Here is a 13,008-nt window from a genome sequence, read left to right as displayed (position 1 = left end):
TATAATAGAAATCAGTTTGAAATGTTGCGAGGAATGATCGAGCATGGGAAAATTAATTGAGCGATATTGTCTTACTTTACCTTTGTTAATTGATTTAGCCGAGCTGCAAGAATTTCGTGGGTGACGGTTTCGGATGCACGCACAACGACCACTGAATTTCGAATGCGAAGGACCGCGATGTGATACAGTTTTATTTAAAGAGCGAGAATGACTATCTTTATATGGTAATGTGTTCCGTCTTTTGATTGTTCCAACAATTCGTACGCAAACAAGCTGTCGCTGTTTCCTACAGTTGCGAGTTCATTAAGCGAGTTCATTACATTCATTTCCGCATTGATCAGAAATCTGGAAATCATTGGAGAAAGGGATTGTGTGTTAACAACCGCGATAATTGAACCTGAAAGTCAATGGAACAGAATAGAACGTTGCAAAAATTGTAGGGATCGACAGAAATTGTACCTTAAAACTAAAAGACGTCGATGCTAATTATAAGCTATCGCGTAAATATTACAAGTTGCCCGTGTGTCTGACATTATCTACGTTTAGTTTAAATTTAAACTTATCTTTGGTTTTAAATTACTACTTTTCTCATGGTGATCGTTAATTTAGCTTTCCCCACATTTTCCTCACATTCTCATTGCGGAACATCCACTGTTTCGCCGAGAAATAATTGATCGCTCCAGCATACATATGTAGTTTTTTATATGTATCCATTAACCTGAAAAGTCCCAATATTTTTCAATGATTGTTCTATCTCACGTGTGACAAATGTGAACACGTTTATTGTCATTCGACTTCCATTGTGGACCAGTAAGTTCATAGAATTTGGCAAAGCTGAGATGGCAAGAACCATGCAGCTTCGCTAAGTTAATTCGACTCTCAGAAATCTTTAATTGTGTAGTCATAGTCAGTGTCTGCAGGAAAATAAGTCACGCAAGGGGTGGGGTTCGCGACGCAGCCGCAGGGAATTCCGCCCAGTGGCGCCACAACGCGGCTTCTCGGGACACATATATATGATTCAAATATTCTCGTGCAACTGTATCAGAACTCAAATTATTGCACAGGGTGTCTCAAAAATGTCTCGTAATCCGGAAATGGAAGGTGATTATGAAATATTTCTGTGCTTCTGCGGCTAAATGATTACATTGTCGACGAAATAATGTCAAGTATAAAACATCTATTGCCAATCTTATTTTCTGTAAAACAAATTCAACAGTATTTGTAATAACAATGTTTTCAATGATATAACAAAATTTTGTAGGCAATTTTCCTTGTTTGATGGACAATGTTATCATTCAGCCATATTATGCAGCAGAGGAAAGAATATAAAACTGTTTGTTACGATTCGAGGCGCAGAAACTTTTCAGATTCTTATAAGACGCGCCACGTTGTTGTGCATAACTCCTGGCGCATGCTTCGCTTAACCCTTCAGTCCTTGCTAATTTCCTGCGAACGTTGATCATGACAATCAACGTGTTTACATAAAACACGTACGTACCTTGGTTTACAGCCTATGAGATGTGCTATCGTGTCTACGATAATCGCTGGTGTCGTGTGCAACAGGGAAGTGTAAACGCAATTCATGAACTTATTTCTGGAGAAGTAAAACATGTAATACCAAATAGTGTGTACAGACGGTACACGAACTCCATGTTTCTTAGTCAGTTCCTGGTACTGTCGCCAAGTGATTGGATTCTGTGGCGACGATACCGAATTATATATTGGTACCTTCTCTTCGTCAGTCAGGTTCGTGTCTATCTCCAATTTCGTTAGAGATTTCCTAAAAAATCAGTAATGTAATACGGTCAGAGTATCGGAGAGAATGTTAGAAAATGAGCGGGATACTATCAAGTTAATTAAATTATAAACAATAAATTCTTGCTATGCTACCGTTTGTTGCAATCGATGCGGAAAACATTTGCTTTTGATTATCACACTCATTCGCTATTGCAAGGTAATACAGTGGAAGGCTGAACATTTACTTGAGGGTTTCTATCTTTTTGACTCTGCGGTGAACATTCCAATGAATTTATCAAGAAAAGACAAAACATCGAAATCCTGAATCTGGTAATGTAATTAATGAAAGTCCTGAATTCATTTATTAAAAAGTTATACGAGTCTAGAGATAATCTCTACTGGTTCAGAGGACGTCATTTCGAAGACAAATTTATAATTAACAATCTCTGTTGTTTAAACGTAAATTGCTGAATTCGGGGTCATCTGATGGTCATAGTAATGCAAGTCGTTGAATTAATTTGTTCATCCGTAATAACCCTACGAAGTCGAAATACATGATGCCATTTAAAACAGTGAAGGTGACCTTGACTTTTAATAGGAAAACCATACTTTTTGAAATTTGTTGTAAAACATTTTTTCGTTTGACTGTTGAAAGTGCTAGAAAAATCTTAGCAACAGTTATTTACCACACTTTTTATAAGTTACGAAAAATGGAATTCAATCAGCAAACGTTCAACATTAAATTATAACGAAACGGTTGTTTTGGGATATATGGTTCCTTTTGCAAGTTTGCTCCTCTCGATGAGTAGAATAGAACGCAAACGTGAAAAAGTTTGACCTTAAACAATATGGTCAAGGTCACTTCTGTGGAATGTTTTCTTAACAGATCTCTATCAATCTAAAGGTGTATAGTACATCTACGTTAGCCATGATATAACCTTTTTTTACACTCTGTGCAATATTCTTTCGAGGTAAAACATTAATCTTCAGATTTGACCAAATAATGTCATCTTTCATACATAGATGTCGAGACAGTCAGTGTTGAAGAAAATGGGAACAATAAACAGCAAGAACTTAATGGGGTCAACTAATAAAAAACGAATGATATAAATAGAGAATTGACACGCGACGTGCAACACCGTAGGCAGGGCAACTGTACGATTCCGACTAGCTGTTACCTGTTCGCAATGTCCCAATCTGCAGCAATAACAGTAGCCACGACGTAGTCAGCTGGTATCTGTTCAGAGACGTATTCAGGTATGCAATATATTGTACGAAGGAAACCACGGGCAATTCCAACAACAGCGCCAGTACCACCATATGGTTCCTCCGATGTCGGCATGACAATAGACGGTCTGACAATCCCTGTTGGAATATTTTGTCCGTATTTTAGTACAGCGGCCTCCGCGGTTGCTTTGCTGATAGTATAGTTATTCGGGAATTTGCTGAACAATCTGTGATACAGAACGACTGCAATGCGCCACTGTTTTTATTATGCACTATGACAATCGTTACATAGTGCTTGAAAAAATTTCTGCATAGAAAAATTTTGAATAACAATCAACCATGACAGACGATAACTCTAAGAAAAATTGTCGCAGCACGATGATCCTTCTTACAAATTGACGCTTGGAACCTCTACTTTCAGATAGCCTTTCTCGATTTTATGCTTGTCGCACTCTTGCCACCATAAGCCTTTAAATGTAATCCTGAACATAGGGTTAACTCTTTAGGTAGGTAAACCCTTTCAAAGAGACTGACTATGAGATTAGCAGGGGTCAGTTCAAACTGCCGCAACTCCGCAAAAGATCGTCGTGGGATGATGATCTCTGTTTCAAATTAAAGATTGAAACATGTATTTTAAGACAGCCCCTTCCAGGCGACTCACGTATCAGATTGACGTATCATAACCCTTCCAAGGGTTAATTCGATGTGCTCTAACTTTACGAAAAACATCGCACTCAAGTTCCTTAGTGAGAATTTACTGTATCCTTCAAACGGATTTACGGGAATAGCGACAAATTTCAATGAAGCGAGAACAATCGAATGAATTGTAGATCAATTTTTCGAATCAATTTTCCGATGCAGATTATTGCCAATAGGTCGCTATGGCTTCATTGCGGATAGAGAATTAATTTCGTGGGACATTTTATGCGAAGTAAGACAAAAGCCAAAATTGATTCTGTCCACTCGAAAATGTCCCCGCGATTCTAAAGTAAGATTTTTATAACATAATCTTCGTATCGTAAAGATTGTAATGATTATAATTTAATCATTAATTCAGGAGACGAGAAACAAAACTGGCAAAATCCATCCGATGAACAACAATTTTAATCGACACGGTTGAGATTACGGTTTATAATAGAAATCAGTTTGAAATGTTGCGAGGAATGATCGAGCACGGGAAAATTAATTGAGCGATATTGTCTTACTTTACCTTCGTTAATTGATTTACCCGAGCTGCAAGAATTTCGTGGGTGACGGTTTCAGATGCGCGCACAACGACCACTGAATTTCGACTGTGAAGGGCAGCGATGTGATACAGTTTTATATGAAGAGTATGCAAACGAGTTCATTACGCGAGTTCATTACATTCACTTTCCCATCGAGCAGTTACTAATCTGAAAATCGTTTGAGAAAGAAAATTTATGCTAACAGCCGCCGTAATTGAACCTCATAATCGATGGAACAGAATAAAATGTTGCAAAAATTGCAGAGATCGGCGGAAATTGTATCTTAAAACTAAAAGGTGTCGATGCTAATTATAAGCTATCGCTATTTTTCCTGTAAATCAAGGGTGGCCAAAGCATCGAAAATTCTCAGTCGCCCGCCTGTCTGATATTATTTATGATTAGTTTAAATTTAAACTTATCTTTGGCTTTAAATTACTACTTTTCTCATGATTATTTAACACATAAAATGTTGATAGATTGCTGTCTATAATACTGTCCGACAATTTCAAACACTTTTTCCGATTGCCTATAACCACTATGAAATTCTTGTAGAGCTTCATGCCTCGAACAAGAATTTGAAAACCGAATTGCTCCATCACTTCCAGTTTTCGAAAAAAAGGAGCTTTTGTAAATGCCGACAATGAGCGATTTAAATACAATTGTTTGCTTCACCGGGAAATCATTTATTCAATATAGTCGAATATTAATTAATAAGCCCAAGGAAAGTGCGACCAAACGAAAGATACAATTGGTAGAGTGAGCCATGCCACTAACAGCGTAATTAGCGTCACTACCGTGTAATGTGCTATGCGTAGTCTGGAACAAAAAACGTAATGATTAGATAGAATAATTCAATCACTATAATATACACTGCTATATACACTGCTCAAAGAAATAATGTCATAGAAAAATTTCTGATAAGAGTCGGTCAAATGTGACTGACGACAACTCTGCGAAAACTTAATGTAGAATGAAGATCTTGTTTTCAAATTCAAGCATGGTACCTCTACTTTCAGAAACTGTTTCTGGATTTTAAGTACGACGCATCCTCGCCACTATAATCCTTAAAATGCGAGAACGTGTTTGCTATATTGGAAATTGCCAAGTTCGACGAAATTCACGGTCTTTGTAAAATTTTTTTCGGAAATGCCATTGAGAGCCGAACGAAGTTCGACCCTTCCCCTTTCGTTCTGAAAAAATGGCACCCGACTGCGACATTTTTCGCGAAGTTAGAGTACTTCGAAGTAACCCTTGCCAATCTGATATGTTAGGGGAGCTGTTTTTAGGGATACATTTAAAGGATTGCAGTTGCAAGGGTACGTCGAGGATAAAATCGAGAAAGGCTATCATAAAGCAGAGGTTTCAATCTTTAATTTGAAACGAAGAACATCATTCAATGACAATATTTCGCGGTCCTACACCACTTTAAAGTGACATTTGCCAATCTCAGGCCAATCTCTTTGAAAGTGGTTGCCTTTTTAGGGTTACATTTAAAGACTTACAGTCGTGAATGTGGGTCGACCTTAAAATTCAGAGACACTACCTCAAAGTAGAAGTTTCAAGCTGTAATTTTAAAAAGAAGTCATCATCCTACGATGATTTATCGCCGAGTAATCGTCGGTCGAAGTAGGCCAATTTTTATAGAAAATTTTTCTCACCATGTAATTTGTTTGAGCAATATATTACCTGTTGTACTTGGCGATAGCTGCATCCACAGTTTCCAGTGGATCGTTTACCAAGTACTGCCGTAAACCTCTAACATGATGGTAAAAGTAATCATTCCAGATTATGTTCTCCACGTTGAAGTTGAACATTTTCCGATCGACAGAATTCAACTTTCCCCACATTTTCCTCACATTCTCATTGCGGAATTCCCACTGTTTCGCCGAAAAATAATTGATCGCTCTGGCATACTTATGTAGTTTTTTATATGTATCCATTAACCTGAAAAGTCCCAATATTTTTCAATGATTGTTCTATCTCACGTGTGTAAATTATGAACACGTTTATTGCCATTCGACTTCCATTGTGAACCAGTAAATTCAAAGAATATGGCAAAGCTGAGATGACAAGAACCATGTAGCTTCAGTTTCGTTTAGTTAATTTGACTTTCAGAAATCTTTAATTGTATAGTCATAGTCAGTGTCCGCAGGAAAATAAGTCACACAATGGGTGGGGTTGGCGACGCAGGCGCAGAGAATTTCGCCCAGTGGCGCCACAACGCGGCTTCTCTGGACATACATATAAAATCCAAATATTCTCGTGCAACTGTATCAGAACTCAAATTATTATACAGGTGTCTCAAAAATGTCTCGTAATTCGGAAATGGAAGGTTCCTGAGGTGATCTGAAGTAACTTTTTCCCTAAGGTAAATGCAACTCACTGCTTTCATTAGGAATTATTAGCGAAAAACAGTGATCAATAGGTGGCAAGATTGGCTGACGCGAGGCAGCTCAACTAACGAGCGCATGAAACCCACTTCCACTGATTGGCTCTCGACCGTCGCACGCCAGCTGAACACGTCTCTCATTGGTCACTGTATTTCGTTAATAACTCGTAATCAATGCTGCGGATTGCATTTTCGCTAAAGAAAAAGTTACTTCCCCCCGTATGCAATTGGAAACGCACATGTTATATGTACAGAAAGTAAAAGTACATCAATTTTTGTACATCATTTTTAGACGAAGCTCAATTATATTCAGCTTCAAGTTAACATATTTCCGAAACGGCACAACATATCTTGAGATTGAAGTAATTTACAGTTGGTTGTTTGTTATATTACAAGAATCTGAAATGTTTCTGTCCTTCGTACTGCAACGAACAATTTTATACGCATATTTCTGCCGCATAATGCAAGATAACATTGTCGACAAAATAATGTCAAGATAGAACATCTATTGCCGATCTTACTTTCTGCAAAACAAATACAACAGTATTTGTAATAACAATGTTTTCAATGATATAACAGTATTTCGTAGGCAATTTTCGTTGTTTGATGAACAATGTTATCATTCAGCCACATTGTGCAGCAGATGAAGGAATATAAAACTCTCCGTTACGATTCGAGACACAGAAACTTTTCAGATTCTTATAAGACTGCGGCGCCACGCGTTGTGCGTAACTCCTGGCGCATGCGTCGCCTACCCCCAGTCATTGCTATTTCCCTGTGAACGTTGGTCACGACAATCAACGCGACAATCAACGAAACACGTACGTACATTGGTTTACGGCCTATAAGACGTGCTATCGTGTCTACGATAATCGCTGGTATAGTGTGCAACAGGAAAATGTTGACGCGATATATGAACACGTATCTGGCGAAGAAAAGTATGAAATACCAAATTGTTTTTATAGACGGTATTTGGACACTATAGTCCCTATTCAGTTCCATGTACTCGCGCCAAGTGACTGGATTCTGCGGCGAGGTTACCGAATTATATACAGGTACCTTCTCTTCGTCAGGCAAGTTTGTGTTTTCCTCCAGTTTCGTTAGAGATCTCCTAGAAAATAGGTAATGTGAAACGGTCGAAATATCGAAGGGAATGTTAGAATATGTGCGGGATATCATCAAGTTAATCAAATAATAAACAATTAATTCTTGCTATGCTACCGTTTGTTACAACCGATGCGTAAACATTTGAATTTGATTATCATACTCATTCGCTGTTGCAGGGTAATACAGTGGAGGGCTGAACATTTATTTGAGAGTTTCTATCTTTTTCACTCTTAGGTGTACATTCCAATGAATTTTGTCGAGAAAAGACAAAACATCGAAATCCTGAATCTGGTAATGTAATTAATGAAAGTCCCGAATTTATTTGTTAAAAAGTTACACGGGTCTAGAGATGATCTATGTTGGTTCAGAGAACATCATTCCAAAGACAAATTTATAATAAACAATCTCTGTTGTTTAAACGTAAATTGCAGAAGTCGGGGACATCTGAAGGTCATAGTATTGCAAGTCGTTGAATTCATTTATTCATCAATACATGGCATCAATACATGATGCCATTTAAAACAGTGAAGGCGACCTTGACTTTTAATAGAAAAACCATAGTTTTTGAAATTTCTTGTAAAACATTTTTTCGTTTGACTGTTGAAAGTGCTAGAAAAATCTTAGCAACAGTTATTTACCACACTTTGTATAAGTTGCGAAAATTGGAATTCAATCAGCAAACGTTCAACATTAAATTATAACGAAACGGTTGTTTTGGGATTTATGGTTCCTTTTGCAAGTTTGCTCCTCTCGATGAGTAGAATAGAACGCAAACGTGAAAAAGTTTGACCTTGAACAATATGGTTAAGGTCACTACTGCGAAATGTTTTTTCAACAGATCTCCATCGATCTAAAGGTGTAGAGTACATCTATTTTAGTCATGACATAACCTTTTTTTACACCCTGTGCAACATTCTTTCGAGGTAAAAGATTAATCTCCAAATTTCACCAAATAGTCAAAGTGTTGAAAAAAATGAGAACGAACTTGTTGGGGCCAACTAATACAAAATAAACGATATAAATAGAGAATTGACTCGGGACGTGTAAAACCGTAAAAAGGACAACTGTACGATTCCGACCAGCACTTACCTGTTCGCAATGTCCCAACCAGCAGCAATAATAGTAGCGACGACATAGTCGGCTGGTATCAGATCAGCGACGTATTCGGGTATGCAATATATCGTTCGTACAAAACCAAGACCAACTCCAACAGCTAAGCCAGTACTACCGTATAAATTGTTTACCCATGCCTTCAATGGTTCCTCGGACGTCGCCAAGACAATGGAAGGTCTGACAATACCTGTTGGAATGTCTTGTCCATATTTTAGTACGGCGGCCTCCGCGGTTGCTTTGGTGATGACATAGTTATTCGGGAATTTGCTGAACAATCTGTGGTAGAGAACGACTGTAATGCGTCACTCTGTTTATTATGCACTATTACGATCGTTATATACTGCACGAAAAAATTATGGCATAGAAAAATTTTCGATACAAATTGCCCTACTTCGAACCGACGATTATTATCGCCGAGTATATACAAAGATTGCTATATTACAAAAATAATGTGTAGTTACGCCGATTTGATAGCTTCGAGTTGATCATTGTCCAGGGAGTTCGCCAACGATATGAAATCGTCAGGATCGATGGTCGCTTTGTAATGGATTTCGTCGATGACATTATTGGGACAGTTCGAGTACGCTGTTGACACGTACACGAATGCCTGCGGAATTGTTGAATATGGATTAATTAAAATGCAATCGATCCGCGTGTCACGTTGTCAACCAAGATGATCGTCTACCTTCAAGTTCGGCAATCCTTTCGCCCACAGCAGCAAACGCTTCGTGACCCTCACGTTGGTATTCACTGCCAGCCGAAGCTTCTCGTCGAATCGAACAGTCGCGGCAACGTGAAACACGACGTTCGTGTTCTTCAACATATCATTGACTTCCTCCGCAACGTTGAAATCCTCTTCAGCGATATCACTCTCTATCATCACGATCTTGTCCATGAAATCTGGTCTCTCCAGCTTCAGTCTATCATAGACCTAGTCACGTGTAAAACTATTGTTAACATATCTGTCATCGCGGTCGGAAATCAGGTTAAACTATCAGGTCATCGTCCGACACTGTTTTTCGTCTGAAGTGCGATAGAACGGCTAGAAAAAGTCGTATATCAAGTTTTTCAGTGATCGTTGCATACGGGAGACTTCCCTGTAATGATCACCTGGAAACGAATTTCCTAAAAAATTTGTTTAAACTCCTCAGGATTATTTGAATCTGAAAAAATTAGCGGAGCAAAAAACGTGCGACTAATTGGCAAAAGTGGCATCAGTTTCCCTCATCGTTTTCCAACGAAGAAGAAATGTTTGCGGAAAGTATAAGTCGTGTGTTGTCGAAGCAGATGCTTCACCGTTTAAAACGTGGTCGGCTAGAACATTGTACGATTTTTTTCACTAAGTTGCGGGCAATACGAACATGACCGGAAACGAGCCTCTACTCTTGGTGGCTGGCTTAGAACTAGAACCTATGGTCGATACGTTTAATTGCGGTACGTACGGGTTCGTCGAAGTTCTCTTTGAACCGTTCTTCGGCGGATTTTCCCTTTTTCGGCCTCACGATCATGTAAAGCTTCGCTATGCCTGGACAAGACCTGCAAGCAATGCGGCAAAACACTTCGACAACGGTGTTCATTTATCGATCGATTAGTGAGCTGCGATCGATTCCGAGTGAATTCATACAGCGAGTGCAAAAACGAGTGTGATTCATTGCATGATTCGTGCTTAGACGGTTATGATCTTTGTTTAGGGTTGGAAGCGGGACGTCGTTTACAGTTCAACGATACCGTTAATGAGACATTAAATTCGCGTGAGAAACAAATAAATGACCGAGCAACAGCGGCTGCCTGTTTGTTCGCCCGAAAAAAAGTGGAAAACACCTGCGACGATATTTTGTGCGCGTTCACCGATTAATTATTTATTACATATTATGCAGCAAGACGAGTTTCGATACGTGGCGACGAAATTATATCTTGATTATATTACACCGATCGTTCTTTCCTGTTTATCGGTAAAACAAATTCAGTTACTAATTAATTTATGTGTCGCAACCGGATGTGCGTACCGCCTCGGTATTTTTATAACGTTGCGACCCGAACAAATTTCGGACGGGAGGCCCGAATCCGATTATCGGAATTAATTACCTCAGTAATTTCTCGACAAGCAGCTTGCCGACGAATCCCATTCCACCAGTGACCAGTACATTCGTTCGATCGTAGAATTCGGCGATCTCGCTTCTATCGTCGCCGCACGAAATTTGCAATTCCGGCGAACTCGATGTATCGTTCGTCTCGTTGGTGTCCGGCGCCATGTCTTCTCCCTATGCACCGATGCACTTCTTAGAACGCAGCAATCCGAGCGCAACCGATCGAGGATCAACTTTTCTAGCCGAACCTGTCAGGGTTTCTTTCTTTTGTAGAATTATCGAAATTCTCTCATTTGTACGATCGTTGCGCTCGCTTCACAAACTGCGCCCTAATTTACAGTAAATTCTCCTTAATTGACGCTCAGTTTATACGGTAAATTCTCCCTAACTGACCACCCTAATCTTCCTAAAATGAGCAATTTTGGGTAGAGGTGATAGGATTATTCGAGCCTCGCGACTCGTTTTTATAGTTGTCGACAATAATCGGTAACTTTAAAATTACCCTAACATATATATCAATCCTATTTAACCTAAACATAATAAATAACTAAATTTTATAATTCTTAAATTTAACCCATTCAAATAACATCATTAAAATAAATATATTTATGCATATCCGGATCATAAATAATATAATTCTTAGTAATTTTGTCATCAATCCAAAAATGATCATTGAATATATAATCTAAAGTATAATAATTGACGTTCAGCTTGGAAACGAAAATGTACAATTTGGGAAGAGGAGGTACGATTATTCCCAAATTGACTATTTTCTTGTACAATCTGAGCGTTAATTAGTGAGAATTTACTGTATCTTTCAAACTGATTTACGGGAATAGCGACAAATTGCAATGAAATGGAAACAATCGAATGAATTTTAGAACAAATTGTAGAATCTATTTTCCGATACAGATTATTGCAAATAGGTCGCTGTAGCTTCATTGCGAATAGAGAATTACTTTTGTACGACCTTTTATGCAAAGTAAGACACAAGCCAAAATTGATTTGGTCCAGTCGAAAATGTTCCCGCGATTCTAACGTAAGATTCTTATAACATAATCTTCGTATCATAAAGGTTATAATGATTATAATTTAGTCGTTAATTCAAAAAAGGAGAACGAAACTGGCAAAAGCCATCCAATGAACAACAATTTTAATCAACACGATTGAGATTACGGTTTATAATAGAAATCAGTTTGAAATGTTGCGAGAAATGATCGAGCACGGGAAAATTAATTGAGCGATATTGTCTTACTATACCTTCGTTAATTGATTTACCCGAGCTGCAAGAATTTCGTGGGTGACGGTTTCGGATGCGTGCACAACGACCACTGAATTTCGACTGTGAAGGGCCGCGATGTGATACAGTTTTATATGAAGAGCGAGAATGACCATCTTTGTATGGTAATTTGATTCGTCATTTAGTTTTTCGAACAATTCGCGAGCGAACAAGCTGTCGCTGTTTCCTACAGTTGCGAGTTCGTTGCTCGGAACGCATCGTGCAGATCCTAATCCGGAAGTCGTCGGAGATAGAAAATTTATGCTAACAACCGCGGTGATCGAACCCGAGTATCGACGGAACGAAATAGAACATAGCAAAAATTTCTGAGATCGACGGAGACTAGAAGACGTCTATGCTAATTATTAGATTCTTTCTGTAAATCTTTCTCTGTATCTTGCCTGTAAATTGATGACATTCTGCGGCCATATTTCACCCCTGCAGTAATCGGTCATTATGCTAAGCGAACTTTGAACCCATCTGTGGCCACCGTTTAGACAGACAGCGCGGTCATTAAAATCGGACCGGGCACATTAAATTAGCGATGTCTGGACGAGTAAACTAAATCGGTAAATTCGGACCGAGTTGATTAAATTAGCAATATCGAAGCACGCGAATTACACTGCCCGACAAAATCGAACTTTTTTTCTGATTTCCCATAGCCACTATGAAATTCTTGTAGAGTTTCACTGACTGAACAAGAATCCGAAAACCAAATTGCTGCATCGCCCTCAGTTTTCGAAAAAAATGAGCTTATCTGAATATCCAGAATTTTTGACAAAAATAAGGTATCCCATGAAAAGTGAAAACGTTAGGAAGTTCTAATCGGTCTTAAAAGACAGA

The 13,008-nt window shown here is 38.6% G+C and overlaps 2 protein-coding genes across 5 annotated transcripts in view; both read right to left on the bottom strand.

The window, feature by feature from the left end:
- Positions 1-182, bottom strand: part of LOC117225774 (uncharacterized) — a 17,696-nt gene extending 17,514 nt beyond the window's left edge. Inside the window, exon 1 of the mRNA XM_033479527.2 lies at positions 81-182. The gene's annotated coding sequence lies outside the window, so the exon portion shown is untranslated. The remainder of the gene's footprint in view (positions 1-80) is intronic.
- On the bottom strand, positions 157-13,008 carry LOC117225773 (fatty acyl-CoA reductase wat). 4 transcript variants are annotated; one of them, XM_033479525.2, is made up of 9 exons: positions 12,147-12,476; positions 10,885-11,060; positions 10,242-10,335; positions 9,485-9,730; positions 9,261-9,406; positions 8,776-9,075; positions 7,529-7,690; positions 5,877-6,134; positions 4,850-5,006 (listed from the first exon to the last, which is right to left on the bottom strand). In XM_033479525.2, exons 1-9 carry the CDS (start codon positions 12,279-12,281, stop codon positions 4,898-4,900), a joined length of 1,626 nt encoding a protein of 541 aa, XP_033335416.2. In that variant the 5' UTR covers positions 12,282-12,476; the 3' UTR covers positions 4,850-4,897. The 4 variants fall into 4 exon arrangements, with proteins under 4 accessions (XP_076382322.1, XP_033335416.2, XP_033335414.2 ...); XM_033479523.2 differs by having other exon boundaries at positions 7,409-7,690; positions 12,147-12,346; XM_033479524.2 differs by having other exon boundaries at positions 7,409-7,690; positions 10,885-11,134; positions 12,147-12,223.

The sequence above is a fragment of the Megalopta genalis genome, chromosome 14 (genome assembly GCF_051020955.1).
Source record: "Megalopta genalis isolate 19385.01 chromosome 14, iyMegGena1_principal, whole genome shotgun sequence".
NCBI lineage: Eukaryota > Metazoa > Arthropoda > Insecta > Hymenoptera > Halictidae > Megalopta > Megalopta genalis.
Note: the sequence above shows the minus strand (reverse complement) of the source record. Positions and strands in the feature narration are given on the sequence as shown.

Bases quoted from the DNA above. Each gene is read 5' to 3' on its own strand.
- LOC117225773 (XM_033479523.2), bottom strand. From the start codon at position 12,281: ATGGTCATTCTCGCTCTTCATATAAAACTGTATCACATCGCGGCCCTT. The intron at 11,061-12,146 runs GTATAGTAAGAC...ATCGGTGCATAG, and splicing joins GGGTAAATCAATTAACGAAG to GGAGAAGACATGGCGCCGGA. The intron at 9,731-10,241 runs GTACGTACCGCA...ACACGTGACTAG, and splicing joins AAGAGAACTTCGACGAACCC to GTCTATGATAGACTGAAGCT.